Here is a 22540-nt window from a genome sequence, read left to right as displayed (position 1 = left end):
TATAATTTATTTAAAATTAATGTATGAAAAAATTTAAGAAAGCGTTTACTGAATGAGTCATACAATCTATTACACGCAAATTCACTTCTTTTTCAAGAATCTATATTCAACTCTCACCAACTTAAATAACCCAGAACGATAAGTAGAAGAAGAATAGAATTTAGGGTTATACGCTTCAAGCCTATGAAATTTAGAGAAATTTCTTGCAAATATTAAGAAAGCTCAAATCATACTACAATTTTTTTGCTTTATGGAACTTCCTCTCAGCCTTCATGAGAAAACTATGAACAGTAATACCAAATTATAGATCAGATATGGTTTTAGTGGTATTCACCCTGAAGCATCTAAATGATTCACTTCATTCCGTAAATAAGTAAAATTTTCTTAGGCATTTGGCTGAAATTTTTTCACGTCTGTTGCGAAGAAATTTTTTGGATAAATTTCTACTATATATATATTAACTGATGGATTGGATATTAATGTTTTCTTGTCAAAACTGACTATTTGTTTGGTGACTCTGTGAGACAGCAAACAGTTAGGATTTTATCATGGGAAAGAAAAACTTACATTTATCGTCTAAAATATTAGATAGCTTTAAGGGGGTTCAATTGATGTATTTTATTTATTATTATTATTTTCAATTCATCATAATTATCACATGAAATTGTAACAGCTGACGCTGCAACAAACCTGGCATTCCGTGCCCCACACGACACAACTCTATGAACCAAATATGTTAGCCTTCTCCAGTAGTGCGGTAGAGCTGATGGTACCAGAAGGAGCGGTACCAGATTATATGTTCCATCAAGGACCATATAATCTCTTCCCACAACCAGACCATCACCGGAGAAGTTTTAACAAACAACACAGAAATCATCGATAGATACAGCGATAGCAGGCGCCTTGACATATGCAAGGCACTACACATCAAAAGGTCAACACCAGCAATCAACAGCCAATTATTGCACAACTAAATTCTACCCACTTCAAGACTCCGTACCAATATAGAAGCATCAAGAGGAAGTATGGGCCAATAAGCACTTTGCAGTTACTTCCATTCTTCCCTCTCATTTATCCAATTAATACCCAATGTTCTGTGTTCTGTCTTGTGTTGGTCAAAAGTTTGTTCACCTCATCCAAAACTGTTGCAACATATCACCTCACCCAAATGCGAGTATATAAGACAATTGTTTGAATAAGTAAAACTCTGTTTAGTGTTTTTAGGTTACAGTTGTGTGTGTGTAAACTAAAGTCTTTGAAAATGTAATAAGTTATTACGAAATGCGTTCAAGCGTCGCGTCAGACTAGAAATAAAAATGAATTTTGGAGAATTGATTTTTCAAATACCATCGACAGTAAAAAAAAGAAAAATAACAGATATTGAGGAAATTCGTGTTAGAATTATTTATCTTACTTTTTCAGTCATATTTAACAACATATATATATATATATATATATATATATATATATATATATATATATATATATATATATATATGTCGTACCTAGTAGCCAGAACTCACTTCTCAGCCTACTATTCAAGGCCCGATTTTCCTAATAAGCCAAGTTTTCCTAAATTAATATATTTACTATAATTTTTTTCTTATGAAATGATAAAGCTACCCTTTTCACTATGTATGAGGTCAATTTTTTTTTATTGGAGTTAAAATTAACGTAGATATATGACCGAACCTAACCAACCCTACCTAACCTAACCTAACCTATATATATAGGTAAGGTTAGGTTAGGTAGCCAAAAAAAGCTAGGTTAGGTTAGGTTAGGTAGGTTAGGTAGACGAAAAAACATTAATTCATGAAAACTTGGCTTATTAGGCAAATCGGGCCTTGCATAGTAGGCTGAGAAGTGAGTTCTGGCTACTAGGTACGACATATATATATATATATATATATATATATATATATATATATATATATATATATATATATATATATATATCTTTTTAACACTCATTCCACCAGGAGACTCGAACCCTGGCCCACAGAGTGGCAGGTACACACTGTATCCACTGCACCATACTTCATACTTCCATGCTTCTGTGGGTTAAATAGCCCGGAATTCCTACCTCTCTTTATGGCTTTGAAGTATGGTGCAGTGGATACAGTGTATACCTGCCACTCGGTGGACCAGGGCTCGAGTCTCCTGGTGGGTTGAGTGTTAAAAAGTTATAAACTTCAGCTTGCGAGTTATATAGGCAAGTCTGTGTATATATATATATATATATACATATATATATATATATATATATATATATATATATATATATATATATATATATATATATATATATATGTCGTACCTAGTAGCCAGAATGCACTTCTTGGCCTACTATGCAAGGCCCGATTTGCCTAATAAGCCAAATTTTCATGAATTAATTGTTTTCGACTACCTAACCTACCTAACCTAACCTAACTTTTTTGGCTACCTAACCTAACCTAACCTATAAAGATAGGTTAGGTTAGGTTAGGTAAGGTTGGTTAGGTTCGGTCATATATCTACGTTAATTTTAACTCCAATAAAAAAAATTGACCTGATACATAATGAAATGGGTAGCTTTATCATTTAATAAGAAAAAAATTACAGAAAATATATTAATTCAGGAAAACTTGGCTAACCTAATCTAACCTATCTTTATAGGTTAGGTTAGGTTAGGTAGCCGAAAAAGATAGGTTAGGTTAGGTTAGGTAGTCGAAAAACAATTAATTCATGAAAACTTGGCTTATTAGGCAAATTGGGCCTTGCATAGTAGGCTGAGAAGTGTGCGTTCTGGCTACTAGGTACGACATATATATATATATATATATATATATATATATATATATATATATATATATATATATATATATATATATATATATATATATATATATATATATATATATATATATATATATATATATATATATATATATATATATATATATATATATATATATATATATATATATATATATATATATATATATATATATTAAATTATAGGGGTCCCACCTCTGGTGAGATCTCGACATGACTACCAAGGTTTCTGTTCACAACAAACATTGGGATTCGAACCATTCTGCCGTTAATGAGATTTAGTCATAAAATCGTTTTTCACCACTTCTCTTCAGAGATAATTTTGTCGGACCATTAACTCAAGCAAAGACGGTCATTAATTACATGATCTGATAATACAGGAAAAAACAAATATAATGCAAGACATCAAATAGCCCAAACACTTTCGTTCGTTACATTACCTAGAGTAGAGAGACAAGGCAAATTACATGACAGAAGATTATATACACAAAATGTAAGTTTATATACAAACGAGGGTGCTTTACCTTCAACTTTTCCAGAAACTATGTAATACACAAATAATTTTCTTGTCGGTAAAAAGGAATTTTAGTTTTAACAGTCGGGAAAGTTACCCATTCCGCAATTTGAACAGGAACGACCTGTCTTTGCTAAAGTTAAGGCTTACCTCGTCTATGTACGCGCTCTTACGTCTGGCAGGAGCTCGCTCCCACTATGAAATATTAAAATCATATCTTTAGGAGCGTTTTGCATATTGTTGTCATGGCGATAATACGAAGCTTTGAGCATTTGTTGACTCTCCGGGAACTTGGTAGGAGATTGTAGTAACTGTGTGGTTGTGGTACTTTACCTTTGGGCGTGTCCTCGGAGATGGTGGTGGTGGTGGTGTGGGAGGGGAAGTACGGAGCGTTGTCGTTGACGTCCTTGAGGTTGACGCGTACGTCAGTGTGCGTCTCCAGCTCGCCATCTGACGCAGTCACCCGCAGTCGCCACTGAGCCCGGCCGTGGGGTGGGTCACGGTCCAGGGGCTGTAGTGTGGGCATGGGGTGGACACGTCGGGTTAGTGTGGGTGACACGAAAAATTAGACACTACGGGCATAACATGAGTGATTGTTGGTATGGATAACGATGGCTTAGAGTCATTACAATATCCACCTGCTATTATACATGAACTAAATTCAGTGTTAATGATCTGCTTTTGTAGTTTCTTTTAAGGCACTTAAACTAATGCAACGTTAACGATTACTTTTCTCCTTCCTCTGAAACACATAATTGGTCTCGGCTATGGTCGTGGTCAGCGAGGTCAATATTGGTGCCACTATGTTTCACGTTCAAAAAAACATATGTGCAATAAAATTTCACTGACGTTGTCTTACTATTTTTTCTATGTGATATTGAAATCAACACAGACAGACACACATACGGAGAGCCCGTTTGGAGCGACCTGACCTGACGGCCAATGTGGGACGACCGCCGTGGAACTGCCTGGTTGTTCTTGTTGAGTGATGACTGGTAAGTGCCCCCCTCTCTCTAAAGTATTCAACAGTGTGCAAGGTTTATTTAATATCATATAGTAGTCACATATAATGCATTTCATTTGATAATAGAATAGTAATCTTGACAGATTGATAGAGAATGAGGCAGTAACCTCACTATGAGCTCAGTTGGGACCTGAATGATGCTCTTTATCCCTACACTCACACATGTCAGGGTAACACCGTCCCCCCTTCCCCTTACACGTCAACTGGCCACCATAGAGAGAGTGATATACAATCTCCCTCCTCCCCCCCACCCAACCCCACCCCCCTCTCTCTCTCTCTCTCTCGCCCTCTCTTTTCTCTCACTCTCTCTCTCTGTCGCCCTCTCTGTTCTCTCTCTCTCTCTCTCTCTCTCTCTCTCTCTCTCTCTCTCTCTCTCTCTCTCTCTCTCTCTCTCTCTCTCTCTCTCTCTCTCTCTCTCTCTCTCTCTCTCTCTCCTGTCTCTCTCTCTCTCTCTCACCCTCCCTTCCTCCCTTAGGAGCCGGTCGGCCGAGTGGACAGCACACTGGACTTGTGATCCTGTGGTCCTGGGTTCGATTCCAGGCGCCGGCGAGAAACAATGGGCAGAGTTTCTTTCACCCTATGCCCCTGTTACCTAGCAGTAAAATAGGTACCTGGGTGTTAGTCAGCTGTCACGGGCTGCTTCCTGGGGGTGGAGGCCTGGTCGAGGACCGGGCCGCGGGGACACTAAAGCCCCGAAATCATCTCAAGATAACCTCAAGATAACCTCCTCTCTCTCGCCCTTCCTTTCTCGCCCTCGTCCTCTCCCTCTCTTGCCTTCTTCCCCTCTCTCTCCTCTCCCCCTCGCCCTCTGCAGCATGTGGAGGAATACAAAAAAAGTATTCCTGCAGAGGGACAGGACGAAGGAGGAGAGAGCCAGGGCAGCAGAGGCAAGGAGGAAGCGCAGGGAGAGAGGAGCAAACCAGGAAATCACAGCCCCAACACAATAGTCCCAGAGACAATAGGGAAACCCACAACCAGCTAACGAAAACCATAACTAACACAGTGTTTCCACAAGACTACTATGTAGAGGAAAGAGAGAGAAGGGAGAGGAGGAGGTGGTGTAGCTTTGCTGATAAGAAAAGGTTGGAGTTTTGAAGAGATGGTTAATCAGGGCTGTGAAGGTTTCAGTGACTACATATCAGGCACCATAGCAGCTGGAGGACAGAAAATTATAATAGTAGTATAATATATAATATATAATATAATAGTATAATATATAACACCCACCAAACGACAGAAGACCCAGACAGGAATATGATAAAAACAACATAGCCACCATCACTTTTATAGAGAGAGCAGCTTCTGTGGCTATCAGGAACGGATCTAGACTACTAATCATGGGATACTTCAACCACGGGAACATAGATTGGGTGAACAGAGACCCACATGAAGGACCAGACACATGGAGAGCTAAGCTGCTGGACGTGGCAACAAGAATCTTTCTAAGTCAACACGTAAAGGGACCGACAAGAATGAGACGAGAGCATGAACCAGCTATGCTTGATTTGATATTTACACTAAATGAGTAGGATATAAGGGAAGTCAAGTTGGAAGCCCCTTTGGGAATGAGTGTTCGTAGTGTATTAATCTTTGAGCACCTGGTAGAACTAGGAATTATCTCCCCCAAAAAAGAACTAAGAGACAAAGGGCTGGCGTACCGAAAGGGAAACTATGAGACGAATAAATTCTTAAGGGATATACCATGGGACACAGAACTCAGAACTAAGTCCGAATATCAAGAACATGATGGACTAAGTCGCCCAAAAGTGTCAGGAGGCAGTAAACAGGTTTATCCAGGCCCGACAGGAAAAAAATCGAGAAGCAAATGATGAATCCGTGGTTTAAAAGGGAATGTATGAAAGCAAAGGAGCTGAACAAAAGGGCGTGGAGGAACTTCCGAAATAACAGAACACCAGAAAGAAGAGAGAGATACCAGAGAACCAGGAACGAGTATGTTAGTGTGAGAAGAGTAGCTAAGAAAAGGTATGAAAATGACATAGCTAATAAAGCAAAGACCGAACCAAAGCTACTACACAGTCACATCAGGAGGAAAACAACAGTGAAAGAACAGGTGATGAAACTTAGAGTGGGTGAGGACAGGTACACAGAGAATGACAAAGAGGTGTGTGAAGAACTCAACAAGAGGTTCCAGGAGGTTTTCACAATAGAACAAGGAGAGATCACGGCGCTAAGAGAGGTGGCAGCAAACCAGGCGGCCTTGGAAGGGTTCGAAATTACAAGAGATGAGGTCAAGAGGCACCTATTGGAGCTGGACGTCAGAAAGGCTGTTAGGCCCGCACATAATCTCACCATGGGTATTGAAAGAGTGTGCAGGAGCACTCTGTTTGCCACTCTCCATAGTGTATAGTAGGTCACTGGAAACGGGAGACCAACCAGAAATATGGAAGACTGCTAATGTAGTACCAATATACAAAAAGGGTGACAGACAAGAGTCACTGAACTACAGGCTAATGTCTTTAACTTGTAAACCATGCAAGGTGATGGAGAGGATCGTGAGAAAAAACCTAGTAACACATCTGGAGAGAAGGGACTACGAGACAACCCATCAACATGGGATCAGGGAGGGTAAATCTTGCCTTACAGGCTTAATAGAATTCTACAATCAGGTGACAAAGATTAATCAAGAAAGAGAAGGATGGACGGACTGCATTGTTTTTGGATTGTCGGAAAGCCTTTGACACAGTACCCCATAAAAGGTTGATGCATAAGCTGGAGAAACAGGCAGGAGTAACTGGTAGGGCGATCCAGTGGATAAGAGAGTACCTAAGCAATAGGAAGCAGAGAGTTACGGTGAGGGGTGAAACCTCAGATTGGCGTGAAGTCACCAGTGGAGTCCCACAGGGCTCTGTACTTGGACCTATCCTATTTCTGATATACGTAAATGATCTCCCAGAGGGTATAGACTCATTCCTCTCAATGTTTGCTGACGACGCCAAAATTATGAGAAGGATTAAGACAGAGGAGGACAGCTTGAGGCTTCAAGAAGACCTGGACAAGCTGCAGGAATGGTCAAACAAATGGTTGTTAGAATTTAACCCAAGCAAATGTAATGTAATGAAGATTACATTAGGGAGCAAGAGACCAGATACAAGGTGTCATTTGGGAGATGAAATACTTCAAGAGTCAGAGAGAGAGAAAGACCTGGGGGTTGATATTACGCCAGACCTGTCCCCTGAAGCTCATATCAAGAGGATAAAATCAGCTGCATATGCCAGGTTGGCTAACATAAGAACGGCCTTTAGAAAAATGTGTAAGGAATCTTTGAGAGCATTATATACCACATATGTCAGACCAATCCTGGAGTATGCGGTTCCAGCATGGAGTCCATATCTAGTCAAGCATAAGACTAAACTGGAAAAGGTTCAAAGAGTTGCCACTAGACAAGTACCCGAACTGAGGGGTATGAGCTACGAGGAGAGACTACGGGAATTAAACCTCACGTCACTGGGAGACAGAAGAGTTAGAGGGGACATGATCACCAAATACAAGATTCTAAGAGGAATTGATAGGGTAGATAAAGACAGACTATTTAAGACAAGGGGCACACGCACTAGGGGACACAGGTGGAAATTGAGTGCCCAAATGTGCCATAGAGACGTTAGAAATAATTTTCTAAGTGTCAGAGTAGTAGACAAATGGAATGCATTAGGAAGTGATGTGGTCGAGGCTGACTCCATACACGGCTTCACGAGTAGATATAATAGAGCCCAGTAGGCTCAGGAACCTGTACATTAGTTGATTGACTGTTGAGAGGCGGGACCAAAGAGCCAGAGCTCAACCCCCGCAAGCATAACTAGGTAAGTACACATACACACAAACGCGCGCGCACACACACACACACACACACGCACACACACGCACACACACACACACACACACACACACACACACACACACACACACACACATACACACACACACACACACACACACACACACACACACACACACACACACACACACACACACACACACACACACACACACACACACACACACACATACACACACACAGGACTATTATGTTATGAGGAAAGAGAGGGAAGGAAGAGGTGGGGGTGGTGTAGCTCTGCTGGTAAGAAAAGGCTGGGATTTTGAGGAGATGGATATTCAGGGCTGTGAAGGTTTCAGTGACTACACAGCAGGTACCGTAACAATTGGAGGGAAAAAAATTATAGTCGTAGTCATATATAATTCACCACCAAATGACAGAAGACCTAGACAGGAATATGATAGAAACAACATGGCCACCATTAACATAATAGAAAGAGCAGCTTCTGTTGCTAGCAGGAATGGATCTGGACTACTAATTATGAGAGACTTCAACCATGGGAAGATAGATTGGAAGAACAGAGACCCGCATGGAGGACCAGAAACATGGAGGGCTAAGCTGCTGGACGTGGCAACAAGAAACTTTCTAAGCCAGCACATTACAGAACCAACAAGAATGAGAGGAGAAGATGAACCAGCAATGCTTGGTTTGATATTTACCCTAAATGAGTGGGATATAAGGGAAGTTAAGATGGAAGCGCCCTTGGGAATGAGTGACCACAGTGTATTGAACTTTGAGTACCTGGTAGAGCTAGGACTTATCTCCCCCAAAAGAGAACTAGGAATCAAAAGGCTGGCATCCCGAAAGGCAAATTATGGACAGATGAGAAGTTTCCTAAGTGAAATACCTTGGGACACAGACCTCAGAGATAAGTCCGTACATGGTATGATGAACTATGTTACCCAAAAGAGTCAGGAGGCAGTAAACAGGTTCATCCCGGCCCAAAGGGAAAAATCCGAGAAGCAACAGAAGAATCCATGGTATAATAGGGCATGTATGGAAGCGAAGAAACTGAATAAAAGGGCGTGGAGGAACTTCCGGAATAACAGAACACCAGAAAGCAGAGAGAGATACCAGAGAACCAGGAATGAGTACGTCAGGGTGAGAAGAGAAGCAGAGAAAAGTTTTGAAAATGATATAGCAAACAAAGCCAAGACCGAACCAAAGCTGCTTCACAGTCACATCAGAAGGAAAACAACAGTGAAAGAACAGGTATTTAAACTTCGAACAGGCGAGGACAGGTATACAGAGAATGAAAGAGAGGTGTGTGAAGAACTCAACAAGAGGTTCCAGGAGGTCTTCACAATAGAACAAGGTGAGGTCACTGTGCTAGGAGAAAGGGAGGTAAACCAGGCGGCCTTGGAAGAGTTCGAAATTACGAGAGAGGAGGTCAAGAGACACCTGCTGGATCTGGATGTTAGAAAGGCTGTTGGTCCAGATGGGATCTCACCATGGATACTGAAAGAGTGTGCAGAGGCACTTTGCTTGCCACTCTCCATAGTGTATAGTAGGTCACTGGAGACGGGAGACCTACCAGAAATATGGAAGACGACGAATGTGGTCCCAATATACAAAAAGGGCGACAGGCAAGAGGCATTGAACTACAGGCCAGTGTCCTTGACTTGTATACCATGCAAGGTGATGGAGAAGATCGTGAGAAAAAACCTGGTAACACATCTGGAGAGAAGGGACTTCGTGACAAATCGCCAACATGGGTTCAGGTTCAATCTTGCCTTACAGGCTTGATAGAATTCTACGTTCAGGTGACAAAGATTAAGCAAGAAAGAGAGGGCTGGGCGGACTGCATTTTCTTGGATTGTCGGAAAGCCTTTGACACAGTACCGCATAAGAGGCTGGTACATAAGCTGGAGAGACAGGCAGGTGTAGCTGGTAAGGTGCTCCAGTGGATAAGGGAGTATCTAAGCAATAGGAAGCAGAGAGATACGGTGAGGGGTGAGACCCGTGAAGTCACCAGTGGAGGCCCACAGGGCTCTGTACTCGGTCCTATCTTGTTTCTGATATATGTAAATGATCCCACAGAGGGTATCGATTCATTTCTCTCAATGTTTGCAGACGATGCTAAAATTATGAGAAGGATTAAAACAGAAGAGGACTGTTTGAGGCTTCAAGAAGACCTAGACAAGCTGAAGGAATGGTCGAACAAATGGTTGTTAGAGTTTAACCCAACCAAATGTAATGTAATGAAGATAGATGTAGGGAGCAGGAGGCCAGATACAAGGTATCATCTGGGAGAGGAAATTCTTCAGGAGTCAGAGAAGGAAAAAGACTTGGGGGTTCATATCACGCCAGACCTGTCTCCTGAAGCACATATCAAGCGGATAACATCAGCGGCATATGCCAGGCTGGCCAACATACGAACGGCATTCAGAAACTTGTGTAAAGAATCATTCAGAACTTTGTATACCACATATGTCAGGCCAATCCTGGAGTATGCAGCCCCAGCATGGAGTCCATATCTAGTCAAGGATAAGACTAAACTGGAAAAGGTTCAAAGGTTTGCACACCAGACTAGTACCCGAGCTGAGAGGCATTAGCTACGAGGAGAGACTACGGGAATTAAACATCACTTCGCTGGAAGACAGAAGAGTTATGGGGACATGATCACCACATTCAAGATTCTGAAGGGAATTGATAGGGTAGATAAAGACAGTCTATTTAACACAAGGGGAACACGCACAAGGGGATACAGGTGGAAACTGAGTGCCCAAATGAGCCACAGAGATATTAGAAAGAACTTTTTTTAGTGTTAGAGTGGTTGACAAATGGAATGCATTAGGAAGTGATGTGGTGGAGGCTGACTCCATACACAGTTTCAAGTGTAGATATGATAGAGCCCAATAGGCTCAGGAATCTGTACACCTGTTGATTGACGGTTGAGAGGCGGGACCAAAGAGCCAGAGCTCAACCCCCGCAAACACAGCTAGGTGAGTACAACTAGGTGAGTGCACACACACACACACACACACACACACACGCACACACACACACACACACACACAGACGCGAGACGTCACAAGTGGAGTCCCGCAGGGGTCAGTCCTTGGACCTATACTGTTTCTGGTATATGTAAATGATCTCCCAGAGGGTATAGATTCGTTCCTCTCAATGTTTGCAGACGATGCAAAAATTATGAGGAGGATTGAAACAGAGGATGATAGTAGGAGGCTACAAGATGACCTGGATAGACTGAGTGAATGGTCCAACAAATGGCTGTTGAAGTTCAACCCGAGTAAATGCAAAGTAATGAAACTAGGCAGTGGAAACAGGAGGCCAGGAACAGGATACAGAATAGGAGATGAAGTACTTAATGAAACAGACAGAGAGAAAGATCTAGGAGTTGATATCACACCAAACCTGTCTCCTGAAGCCCACATAAAGAGAATAACGTCTGCGGCATATGCGAGGCTGGCTAACATCAGAACGGCGTTCAGGAACCTGTAAGGAATTATTCAGAATCTTGTACACCACATATGTAAGACCAATCCTGGAGTATGCGGTCCCAGCATGGAGCCCGTACCTTGTCAAGCACAAGACGAAGCTGGAAAAAGTCCAAAGTATGCTACTAGACTAGTCCCAGAACTAAGAGGCATGAGTTATGAGGAAAGGCTGATGGAAATGCACCTTACGACACTGGAAGACAGAAGAGTAAGGGGGGGACATGATCACAACCTACAAAATCCTCAGGGGAATCGACCGGGTAAGCAAGGATGAACTATTCAACACTGGTGGGACGCGAACAAGGGGACACAGGTGGAAGCTGAGTACCCAAATGAGCCACAGAGACGTTAGAAAGAACTTTTTCAGTGTCAGAGTAGTTAGTAAATGGAATGCATTAGGAAGTGATGTGGTGGAGGCTGACTCCATACACAGTTTCAAATGTAGATATGATAGAGCCCAATAGGCTCAGGAATCGGTACACCAGTTGATTGACGGTTGAGAGGCGGGACCAAAGAGCCAGAGCTCAACCCCCGCAAACACAATTAGGTGAGTACACACACACACACACACACACACACACACACACACACACACACACACACACACACACACACACACACACACACACACACACACACACACACACACACACACACACACACACACACACACACACACACACACACACACACACACACACACACACACACATACACACACACAATTATGAGAACGATATTGCAGTCCAAGCGAAAAAGCAACCAAAATTACTACATAGCCATATAAGAAGGAAGATGTCGGTAAATGACCAAGTGACAAGACTGAGGAAAACAGAAGGGGCATATACAGAAAGCGACAAGGAAATCTGTGAGGTACTGAATGCAAAATTCCATGGAGTGTTCACTACCGAGCCTGAGCAGCTCCCATTGTTAGAAGAGATTACCCAAGATGAAAGACTATCAGATATAGAGGTGACAGCAGAGGATGTAATGAAACAGTTGACAACACTGGATGCAAATAAAGCTGTTGGACCAGACAAAGTATCACCGTGGATACTTAAAGAGGCAGCGCAGGCTCTCAGCGTGCCTCTGGCAATGATCTTCAATGAGTCTCTTATGTCGGGAGAATTGCCCAGTTGCTGGAAGGAGGCAAATGTCGTACCGATTTTCAAAAAGGGGGATAGGGAGGAGGCACTTAACTACAGACCCGTATCACTGACAAGCATCCCCTGCAAAATACTTGAAAGAATAATTAGGCTAAGACTTGTTGAGCACCTGGAGAGCATTGGGTTTGTAAACAAGCACCAACATGGGTTCTGGACAGGGAAATCATGCCTAACAAACCTTTTAGAATTCTATGATAAAGTAACAAGGATAAGGCAGGACAGAGAAGGCTTGGCAGACTGCATATTTCTTGACTGCCAAAAGGCCTTTGATACGGTACCGCACATGAGACTGCTATACAAACTTGAGAGGCAGGCAGGAGTAAGCGGAAAGGCCCTAGTATGGGTGAAGAACTACCTAACAGGAAGGAGCCAGAGGGTAATGGTAAGGGGCGAAAAGTCGGACTGGCGAACAGTAACAAGTGGAGTACCTCAAGGATCGGTGCTGGGACCAATCCTCTTTCTAATTTACGTAAATGATATGTTTACAGGAGTGGAATCATACATGTCAATGTTTGCAGATGACGCAAAATTAATGAGAAGAGTTGTGACAGACGAGGATTGTAGGATCCTTCAAGAGGACTTAAACAGGCTGCAGAGATGGTCAGAGAAATGGCTACTGGAGTTTAACACCAGTAAATGTAAAGTTATGGAAATGGGATCAGGCGACAGGAGACCAAAGGGACAGTACACAATGAAGGGGAACAGCCTACCTGTAACGATTCGAGAAAGAGACCTGGGAGTGGATGTGACACCTAATCTAACTCCTGAGGCACATATAAATAGGATAACGACAGCAGCGTACTCTACACTGGCGAAAATTAGAACTTCATTCAGAAACCTAAATGAGGAAGCTTTTAGGGCGCTTTACACTGCCTACGTGAGACCCGTCTTAGAGTATGCTGCGCCATCATGGAGCCCCCACCTGAAGAAACACATAAAGAAACTGGAGAAGGTTCAGAGGTTTGCGACGAGGCTTGTCCCAGAGCTACGAGGGATGGGATATGAAGAGCGGCTGAAGGAACTGAACCTTACGACACTAGAGAAAAGAAGGGAGAGAGGAGATATGATAGGGACATATAAAATACTCAGGGGAATTGACAAAGTGGAAATAGATCAAATGTTCACACGTAATAATAACAGAACGAGGGGACATGGGTGGAAACTGGAAACTCAGATGAGTCACAGAGATGTTTGAAAGTTTTCTTTTAGCGTGAGAGTAGTAGAAAAATGGAATGCACTTGGGGAACAGGTTGTGGAAGCAAATACTATTCATACTTTTAAAACTAGGTATGATAGGGAAATGGGACAGGAGTCATTGCTGTAAACAACCGATAGCTAGAAAGGCGGGATCCAAGAGTCAATGCTCGATCCTGCAAGCACATATAGGTGAGTACATATAGGTGAGTACACACACAGCAAAGTTTTCTTTTAGTGTGAGAGTAGTGGAAAAATGGAATGCACTTAAGAAGCAGGTTGTTGAAGCAAATTCTATTCATAATTTTAAAACTAGGTATGGTAGGGAAATGGGACCGGAGTCATTGCGGTAAAAACTGATGGCATACAAAGGCAGGATCCAAGAGTCAATGCGCGACCCGGGAGACACAAATAGGGGAGTACAATGAAGTGAGTACACACACACACACACACACACACACATAGGGCGCTAGTGTCTGAGTGGACAGCACGCTGGATACGTACTCCAGTGGTCCGGGGTTCGATTCCCGGCATCGGCAGAAACATGTGGACAGATTTCTTTCACCCTGATGCCCCTGTTACCTAGCAGTAATTAAGTACCTGGGAGTTAGACAGCGTTACAGGCTGCTTCCTGGGGAAGGGGGGGTGAGTGTGTGTGTGTGGGGGGGGGGGGGGAGGGGAAGTTAGCAACAGTTGATTCACCTAGCACAACTAGGTGAATATACACACACTCACAAAATGCTTATTTTGGAAAAGTGCAATCATAAATAACTCAAGAACCAGCTGGACGCGGATGATATATGGGTCGCAACTTTAGTCCAAACTTCCGATATAAGGCGCTTAATCCACCATGTAGGAGACAACATGGGAGGGGGGAGGGTGAGAGGAGATACACCAAGACCTCTCGTCCTGGTCTTCTTGTTGTGTATTGTGTATATTAAGTTGTTGTGAACGCTTTCACATAAACTCATTCTTATTTTGCATTATTTGTAAATCGCTGTGTGTAAATTATAGTTTTTAACGTTGGCGTCTTGTAAATCTGGACTCTTTAAACATTTAAGACAATATAAGCAATAATCTCGTCTAGGAGACAGATGGTCGTATATCCTCTTCCCTAAACAAGCGAATTCATATGTTCCCTAACGAGACGTCCAATATACAGGTCTATCAACACAAATAAACATGAATACTTCACGATCAACAAGAGAACAATTGATGTAACAAAGATCTTTAAAATCTTTAAACATCATAATTAAATTCCACAACGTTTTGAATTCATAGTTGTATTCATCATCAGATCTAAAACACAGGACTTTTGACCTAGTGTTAATTCATGAATTCAAATTGATCCACAAAACAAAAAACTTAAACCGAATAAGAACTGTTTACTACAAGATAAGACATATAAATGTCCCAAATTATAGAAAAATGAACAAACACAAAAATCCGACTTACATGACGATTTACAAATTTAGGATTTGACAAATGCTTAAGAAAAACAGTCAATACTAATTCGAAACTACAGTTGTAAACAAAGTAATTCAGAAACTTATTCCAGCAAAAAATAATTAAAACACATAATAGATTACCAATTACATACTTTATAAAAATTCAAATATTACATAATAATAAACACCATATTTATACTCAGTACCTTAATAAAGCAGAAATAATTATATGACAAGACCTCACTCAAAATAAGCACCACAAACTCAAATCAAGGAGGGGGGGGGGGCGACTAAAAATAATAAAGTCAGGAAGCAGCACAAGTAAAAGGAAAATATAAACCTAGGTAAAGTTTACGAAGTATATAACTGTTCAGCTGAACTTTTTGCATTCAACAGAGGGCGCAACTCTCTGATATATGGCGACTCCATCACACGCAGGTTAGACTGGCGACTCATGCATGTATCCAAGGTCTAAAGTCAGACTCATGCATGTATCCAAGGTCTAAAGTCAGACTCATGCAAAGAATAGTTCGTCTCAAAACAATGTTACTCTGACTTTTGGTGCTTCGTGTAGACTTCATTATTTTTTAGTCTCCCCATTTCATTTTATTATTATGATGCATATCTTAAATAACGTCTTGTCCTATAATTATTTTTGTTGAATTCTGCTGTGAATAATATTTGATGTTTTTATTGTTTAATATTTAGTTTTTTTAATGTGAATAATTAGTAATCTGTAATGTATTTTAATTCTTCGTTGTTTGTATAAGTTTTACTTATTTGCTTTTCAGTTATAATTTTGAAATAGTATTTGCTAACTTTTGCTGAATGTTTGGCAAGTCCGACGTGTCCGGTATATGTCATGTAAGTTGAGTTTTTGAGTTTGATCTTATTTGTTAATTGATATCCTTACTTTGTCCTGTCTTGTAGTAACACTATTCAATATAAGTTTCATGTTCTGTGAGTTAATTTTATTCTATCTCATGCTTCTTCAATAATCTTATACATATATATTGTATAAGACTGTAACAGTATGTCACAGTAACGGGACTGGAACAGAAAAAACTCACAGTAACGGAGCTGATTCAGTTGAAGTAAAATTACCGGAATTGGAAGAATAAAGCTTTAATGACAGGCCAGGAGGAGCAGAGCAATCGTTACGTAACAAAAACAGTGGTCATTGTAATATAGCTGGAACATTAATCATAATAACGTAACAGTAACATCAATCATAGTAACGTAGCAGGAACAGCAATCAAAGTAACAATGCGGGAACAACAGTCCAAGTAACGTCGCAGGAACAACAGTCCAAGTAACGTCGCAGGAACAACAGTCCAAGTAACGTCGCGGGAACAACAGTCCAAGTAACGTCGCAGGAACAACAGTCCAAGTAACGTCGCAGGAACAACAGTCCAAGTAACGTCGCAGGAACAACAGTCCAAGTAACGTCGCAGGAACAACAGTCCAAGTAACGTCGCAGGAACAACAGTCCAAGTAACGTCGCAGGAATAGCAGTGAAAATGTGTAAGGAAGGTGGTGAAGGGCAGGGAAGGTGGTGAAGGGCAGGCAAGGTGGTGAAGGGCAGGGAAGGTGGTGAAGGGCAGGGAAGGTGGTGAAGGGCAGGCAAGGTGGTGAAGGGCAGGGAAGGTGGTGAAGGGCAGGAAAGGTGGTGAAGGGCAGGCAAGGTGGTGAAGGGCAGGGAAGGTGGTGAAGGGCAGGAAAGGTGGTGAAGGGTAGGAAAGGTGCTGAAGGGCAGGAAAGATGGTGAAGGGCAGGAAAGGTGCTGAAGGGCAGGAAAGATGGTGAAGGGCAGGGAAGGTGGTGAAGGGCAGGAAAGATGGTGAAGGGCAGGAAAGATGGTGAAGGGCAGGAAAGGTGGTGAAGGGCAAGAAAGGTGCTGAAGGGCAGGAAAGATGGTGAAGGGCAGGAAAGGTGCTGAAGGGCAAGGAAGGTGGTGAAGGGCAGGAAAGGTGGTGAAGGGCAGGAAAGGTGCTGAAGGGCAGGGAAGGTGGTGAGGGGCAGGGAAGGTCGTGAAGGGCAAGGAAGATGGTGAAGGGCAGGGAAGGTGGTGAAGGGCAGGGAAGGTGGTGAAGAGCAGGGAAGGTCGTGAAGGGCAGGGAAGATGGTGAAGGGCAGGGAAGATGGTGAAGGGCAGGGAAGGTGGTGAAGGGCAGGGAAGGTGGTGAAGGGCAGGGAAGGTGGTGAAGGGCAGGGAAGGAGGTGAAGGGCAGGGAAGGTGGTGAAGGGCAGGGAAGGTGGTGAAGGGCAGGGAAGGTGGTGAAAGGCAGGGAAGGAGGTGAAGGGCAGGGAAGGAGGTGAAGGGCAGGGAAGGTGGTGAAGGGCAGGGAAGGAGGTGAAGAGCAGGGAAGGTGGTGAAGGGCAGGGAAGGTGGTGAAGGGCAGGGAAGGAGGTGAAGGTCAGTGAAGGAGGTGAAGGGCAGGGAAGGAGGTGAAGAGCAGGGAAGGTGGTGAAGGGCAGGGAAGGTGGTGAAGGGTAGGGATGGTGGTGAAGGGTAGGGAAGGTGGTGAAGGGCAGGGAAGGTGGTGAAGGGTAGGGAAGGTGGTGAAGGGTAGGGAAGGTGGTGAAGGGCAGGGAAGGAGGTGAAGGGTAGGGAAGGTGGTGAAGGGCAGGGAAGGTGGTGAAGGGTAGGGAAGGTGGTGAAGGGTAGGGAAGGTGGTGAAGGGTAGGGAAGGTGGTGAAGGGTAGGGAAGGTGGTGAAGGGTAGGGATGGTGGTGAAGGGTAGGGAAGGTGGTGAAGGGCAGGGAAGGTGGTGAAGGGTAGGGAAGGTGGTGAAGGGTAGGGAAGGTGGTGAAGGGCAGGGAAGGAGGTGAAGGGTAGGGAAGGTGGTGAAGGGCAGGGAAGGTGGTGAAGGGTAGGGAAGGTGGTGAAGGGTAGGGAAGGTGGTGATGGGTAGGGAAGGTGGTGAAGGGCAGGGAAGGTGATGAAGGGATTAACTTGATTACAACGACCTTTGATTTCGTTGTCCCATAGTCTCCCCGGGCGGCTTGATGCCTTCTTTTTTTAATTACTTGTATTCCATCCGGGGATCAATGTCCCCCGTGGTCCGATCTCTGTTGAGACGATACAACGACGTCCGCGCTTCTTGATTGTCGGCGTTCGATCCTCGACCATCAAGTTCAAGTTAAAGTATGTTTATTTAGATAATAAAATACATCTCAACGTACCACGGAGCCGGTCGGCCGAGCGGACAGCACACTGGACTTGTGATCCTGTGGTCCCGGGTTCGATCCCAGGCGCCGGCAAGAAACAATGGGCAGAGTTTCTTTCACTCTATGCCCCTGTTACCTAGCAGTAAAATAGGTACCTGGGTGTTAGTCAGCTGTCACGGGCTGCTTCCTGGGGGTGGAGGCCTGGTCGAGGACTGGGCCGCGGGGACACTAAAGCCCCGAAATCATCTCAAGAAAACTATCTCAAGATAACCACCCTTACTGGGTGGTTATCTTGAGGTGCCCCCTGCTGGGTGGCCAAGGGGCCCCCTGCTGGGTGGCCAAGGGGCCCCCTGCTGGGTGGCCAAGGTGCCCCCCTGCTGGGTGGCCAAGGTGACCCCTGCTGGGTGGCCAAGGTGCCCCCTGCTGGGTGGTCAAGGTGCCCCTGCTGGGTGGCCAAGGTGCCCCCCTGCTGGGTGGCCAAGGTGACCCCTGCTGGGTGGCCAAGGGGCCCCCTGCTGGGTGGCCAAGGTGCCCCCTGCTGGGTGGCCAAGGTGCCTCTGCTGGGTGGTCAATGTGCCCCCTGCTGGGTGGCCAAGGTGCCCCCTGCTGGGTGGCCAAGGTGCCCTCTGCTGGGTGGCCAAGGTGCCCCCCTGCTGGGTGGCCAAGGTGACCCCTGCTGGGTGGCCAAGGGGCCCCCTGCTGGGTGGCCAAGGAGCCCCCTGCTGGGTGGTCAAGGTGCCCCTGCTGGGTGGTCAATGTGCCCCCTGCTGGGTGGCCAAGGTGCCCCATGCTGGGTGGCCAAGGTGCCCTCTGCTGGGTGGCCAAGGTGCCCGCCTGCTGGGTGGCCAAGGTGCCCCCTGCTGGGTGGCCAAGGTGCCCGCCTGCTGGGTGGCCAAGGTGCCCCCTGCTGGGTGGCCAAGGTGCCCCCTGCTGGGTGGCCAAGGTGCCTTCTGCTGGGTGGCCAAGGTGCCCCCTGCTGGGTGGCCAAGGGGCCCCCTGCTGGGTGGCCAAGGTGCCCCCTGCTGGGTGGCCAAGGTGCCCCCTGCTGGGTGGTCAAGGTGCCCCCTGCTGGGTGGCCAAGGTGCCCCCTGCTGGGTGGTCAAGGTGCCCCCTGCTGGGTGGCCAAGGTGCCCCCTGCTGGGTGGCCAAGGTGCCTTCTGCTGGGTGGCCAAGGTGCCCCCTGCTGGGGGGCACCTTCTCAGCCTACTACTATGTAATAGGTTCGAACCCATCACGGCCCTTGTGGATTAATTAATTTGATATATCAGGTTATTGTGATTTTTTTGTGTAATAATATGAATGTTAAAAATTTTAATACAAATGGAAATAACAATAAATAAACATATAAAAGAAAAAAAATCATTAACAATTATATGAAGAATTAAAAGAAGAGAAAGAAGACCAATAATAATATTATTTATTTAATTAATAATATTTATTAACATCATTATTATTATAAAAGCCTCCCAACAGAAGAAATTGGAGGCTTTCTTGTGTATTTTAAAATTAAAATACAATTAATTGTGAATTTCTAAATAAAACATAAATTAGATTTTATCAATGTCAATTTATGTTTTAATTGGAAATACACATTTAATTGTATTTTAATTCTAAAATACACAAGAAAGCCTCCAATTTCTTCTGCTGGGAGGCGTTTATAATAATATTAATATTATTAAATATTAATAATTAAATAAATAATATTATTATTAGTCTTCTTTCTCCTCTTTTAATTCTTCAAATAATTGTTAATGATTTTTTTTCTTTTATATGTTTATTTATTGTTATTTCCATTTGTATTAAAATAATACCTAATATTTAAATAATAAGTAAATAATATAATAATAAATAACACTAAATAAATGATACCACTAATATTTAAATATATATATATATATATATATATATATATATATATATATATATATATATATATATATATATATATATATATAAATGTCGTACCTAGTAGCCAGAACGCACTTCTCAGCCTACTATGCAAGGCCCGATTTGCCTAATAACCCAAGTTTTCATGAATTAATTGTTTTTCGACAACCTAACCTACCTAACCTAACCTAACCTAGCTTTTTCGGCTACCTAACCTAACCTAACCTATAAAGATAGGTTAGGTTAGGTTAGGTAGGGTTGGTTAGGTTCGGTCATATATCTACGTTAATTTTAACTCAAATAAAAAAAAATTGACCTCATACATAATGAAATGGGTAGCTTTATCATTTCATAAGAAAAAAAATAGAGAAAATATATTGATTCAGGAAAACTTGGCTTATTAGGCAAATCGGGCCTTGCATAGTAGGCTGAGAAGTGAGTTCTGGCTACTAGGTACGACATAAATATATATATATATATATATATATATATATATATATATATATATATATATATATATATATATATATATATATATATATATATATATATATATATATATATATATATATATATATATATATATTTATATATATATATAATCTTTGGACAACACCCACCAGTGGGCCTCGAACCCAGAAACCACAACTACCTTCCAGTAGCTGCCATAACTAGTACGCCGCCTTAACCCACTACACCATCAGACCCTACAAAAGAAGTAGAGACTTCGAGATATATATACACCTCAAATATCTCCACTTCCCGAGGGCACTAGACAAGTGAGAGGTTACTCTGCGTTTTTCATCAAGCCACTGTCAATGTGAGAGAACTCGTGTCCATGCTATAAGCCTATACTTGCATAAACCACAAGTGAAGATTAACAATCTTTGGACAACACCCACCAGTGGGCCTCGAACCCAGAAAGCACAACTACCTTCCAGTAGCTGCCATAACTAGTACGCATTAACCCACTACACCATCAGACCCTACAAAAGAAGTTAGAGACTTCGAGATATATATACAGTCTCTACTGTATATATATCTCTACTTCTAGACGTAGAGACGAAGTCTCTACTTCTTTTGTAGGGTCTGATGGTGTAGTGGGCATATATATATATATATATATATATATATATATATATATATATATATATATATATATATATATATATATATATATATATATATATATATATAATAGAAGGGGTACCACCTCTGGTGCAAGTGTAGGGACCCATAGCCTCGGAGAAGAAAATAAAGAGTACTCAGAGAAGACATTGTGGATCCTCACTGAACACTTTGATATTTTCTTCTCCTACCACGCATATTCTTTTGGTATGTGTGTATATTTATCTAACTTTATTTGAAAACGTCATTACACAAAAAAAGTTACAATATTGATTACAAGCAGGGTACAAGGCTGCTCGTCACAAGCTGAATAGCTCCTCCAGCTCCACAGATGGCGGGCAGGAACCATGGATGCAGTGAGCATTTCCTCTCTGGATTGCCACACTAAGGCGCTGAAAAAGAAAACTGGCAGCTCTAGGGTCTCTAGTTGTTTCGATTAGCTTAGACCCCAACTCCATCAAAAAACTAGCAGCCCTTTTACCCCAGGCACCAAGTGTCTCCGAGTCAATGGGGACAAAATTGTTGTGGTGCTCAAGGTCTCTGTATTTACGTGACTTGGCCGCTTCCCGGTGATTGGCAGCTCCTCCTGCTTGTGTAGCACTGAAGTCAACATAGGTATTGGCCAAAGTTGAAACGCAAGTGTAGTCCCACACCAACTGTCTACCATTCTTCCAGGGGTTCACCGTGATTCCGTCTGCACGACCGACACATCACATCAGAGTTGTGGGACATTAGGCAACGGGGCTCTCTCTCTGCTGGACAATCGGCTGTGGTAAGGCTTCTCTTAATAATGTCATTGACCTCGCCGTGTCTTGCATGCCATCCTCCTGTCTTTTGGCAGAGAAGGCCATGCCGTTTGTACCTGTCGGCCTCTGCCTCGCCG

General features: G+C 43.1%; 1 protein-coding gene across 1 annotated transcript in view; it reads right to left on the bottom strand.

The window, feature by feature from the left end:
• LOC123747625 (putative neural-cadherin 2) overlaps nt 1-22540 on the bottom strand; it is a 168760-nt gene that overhangs the window by 122503 nt on the left and 23717 nt on the right. The window contains exon 4 of the mRNA XM_069330398.1: nt 3662-3839. Coding sequence (XP_069186499.1) covers nt 3662-3839 — 178 coding nt within the window. The remainder of the gene's footprint in view (nt 1-3661; nt 3840-22540) is intronic.

This window comes from Procambarus clarkii, chromosome 24 (assembly GCF_040958095.1).
Source record: "Procambarus clarkii isolate CNS0578487 chromosome 24, FALCON_Pclarkii_2.0, whole genome shotgun sequence".
Lineage (NCBI taxonomy): Eukaryota > Metazoa > Arthropoda > Malacostraca > Decapoda > Cambaridae > Procambarus > Procambarus clarkii.
The sequence above is the reverse complement of the archived record's forward strand: the minus strand, read 5'-3'. Positions and strand labels throughout refer to the sequence as shown.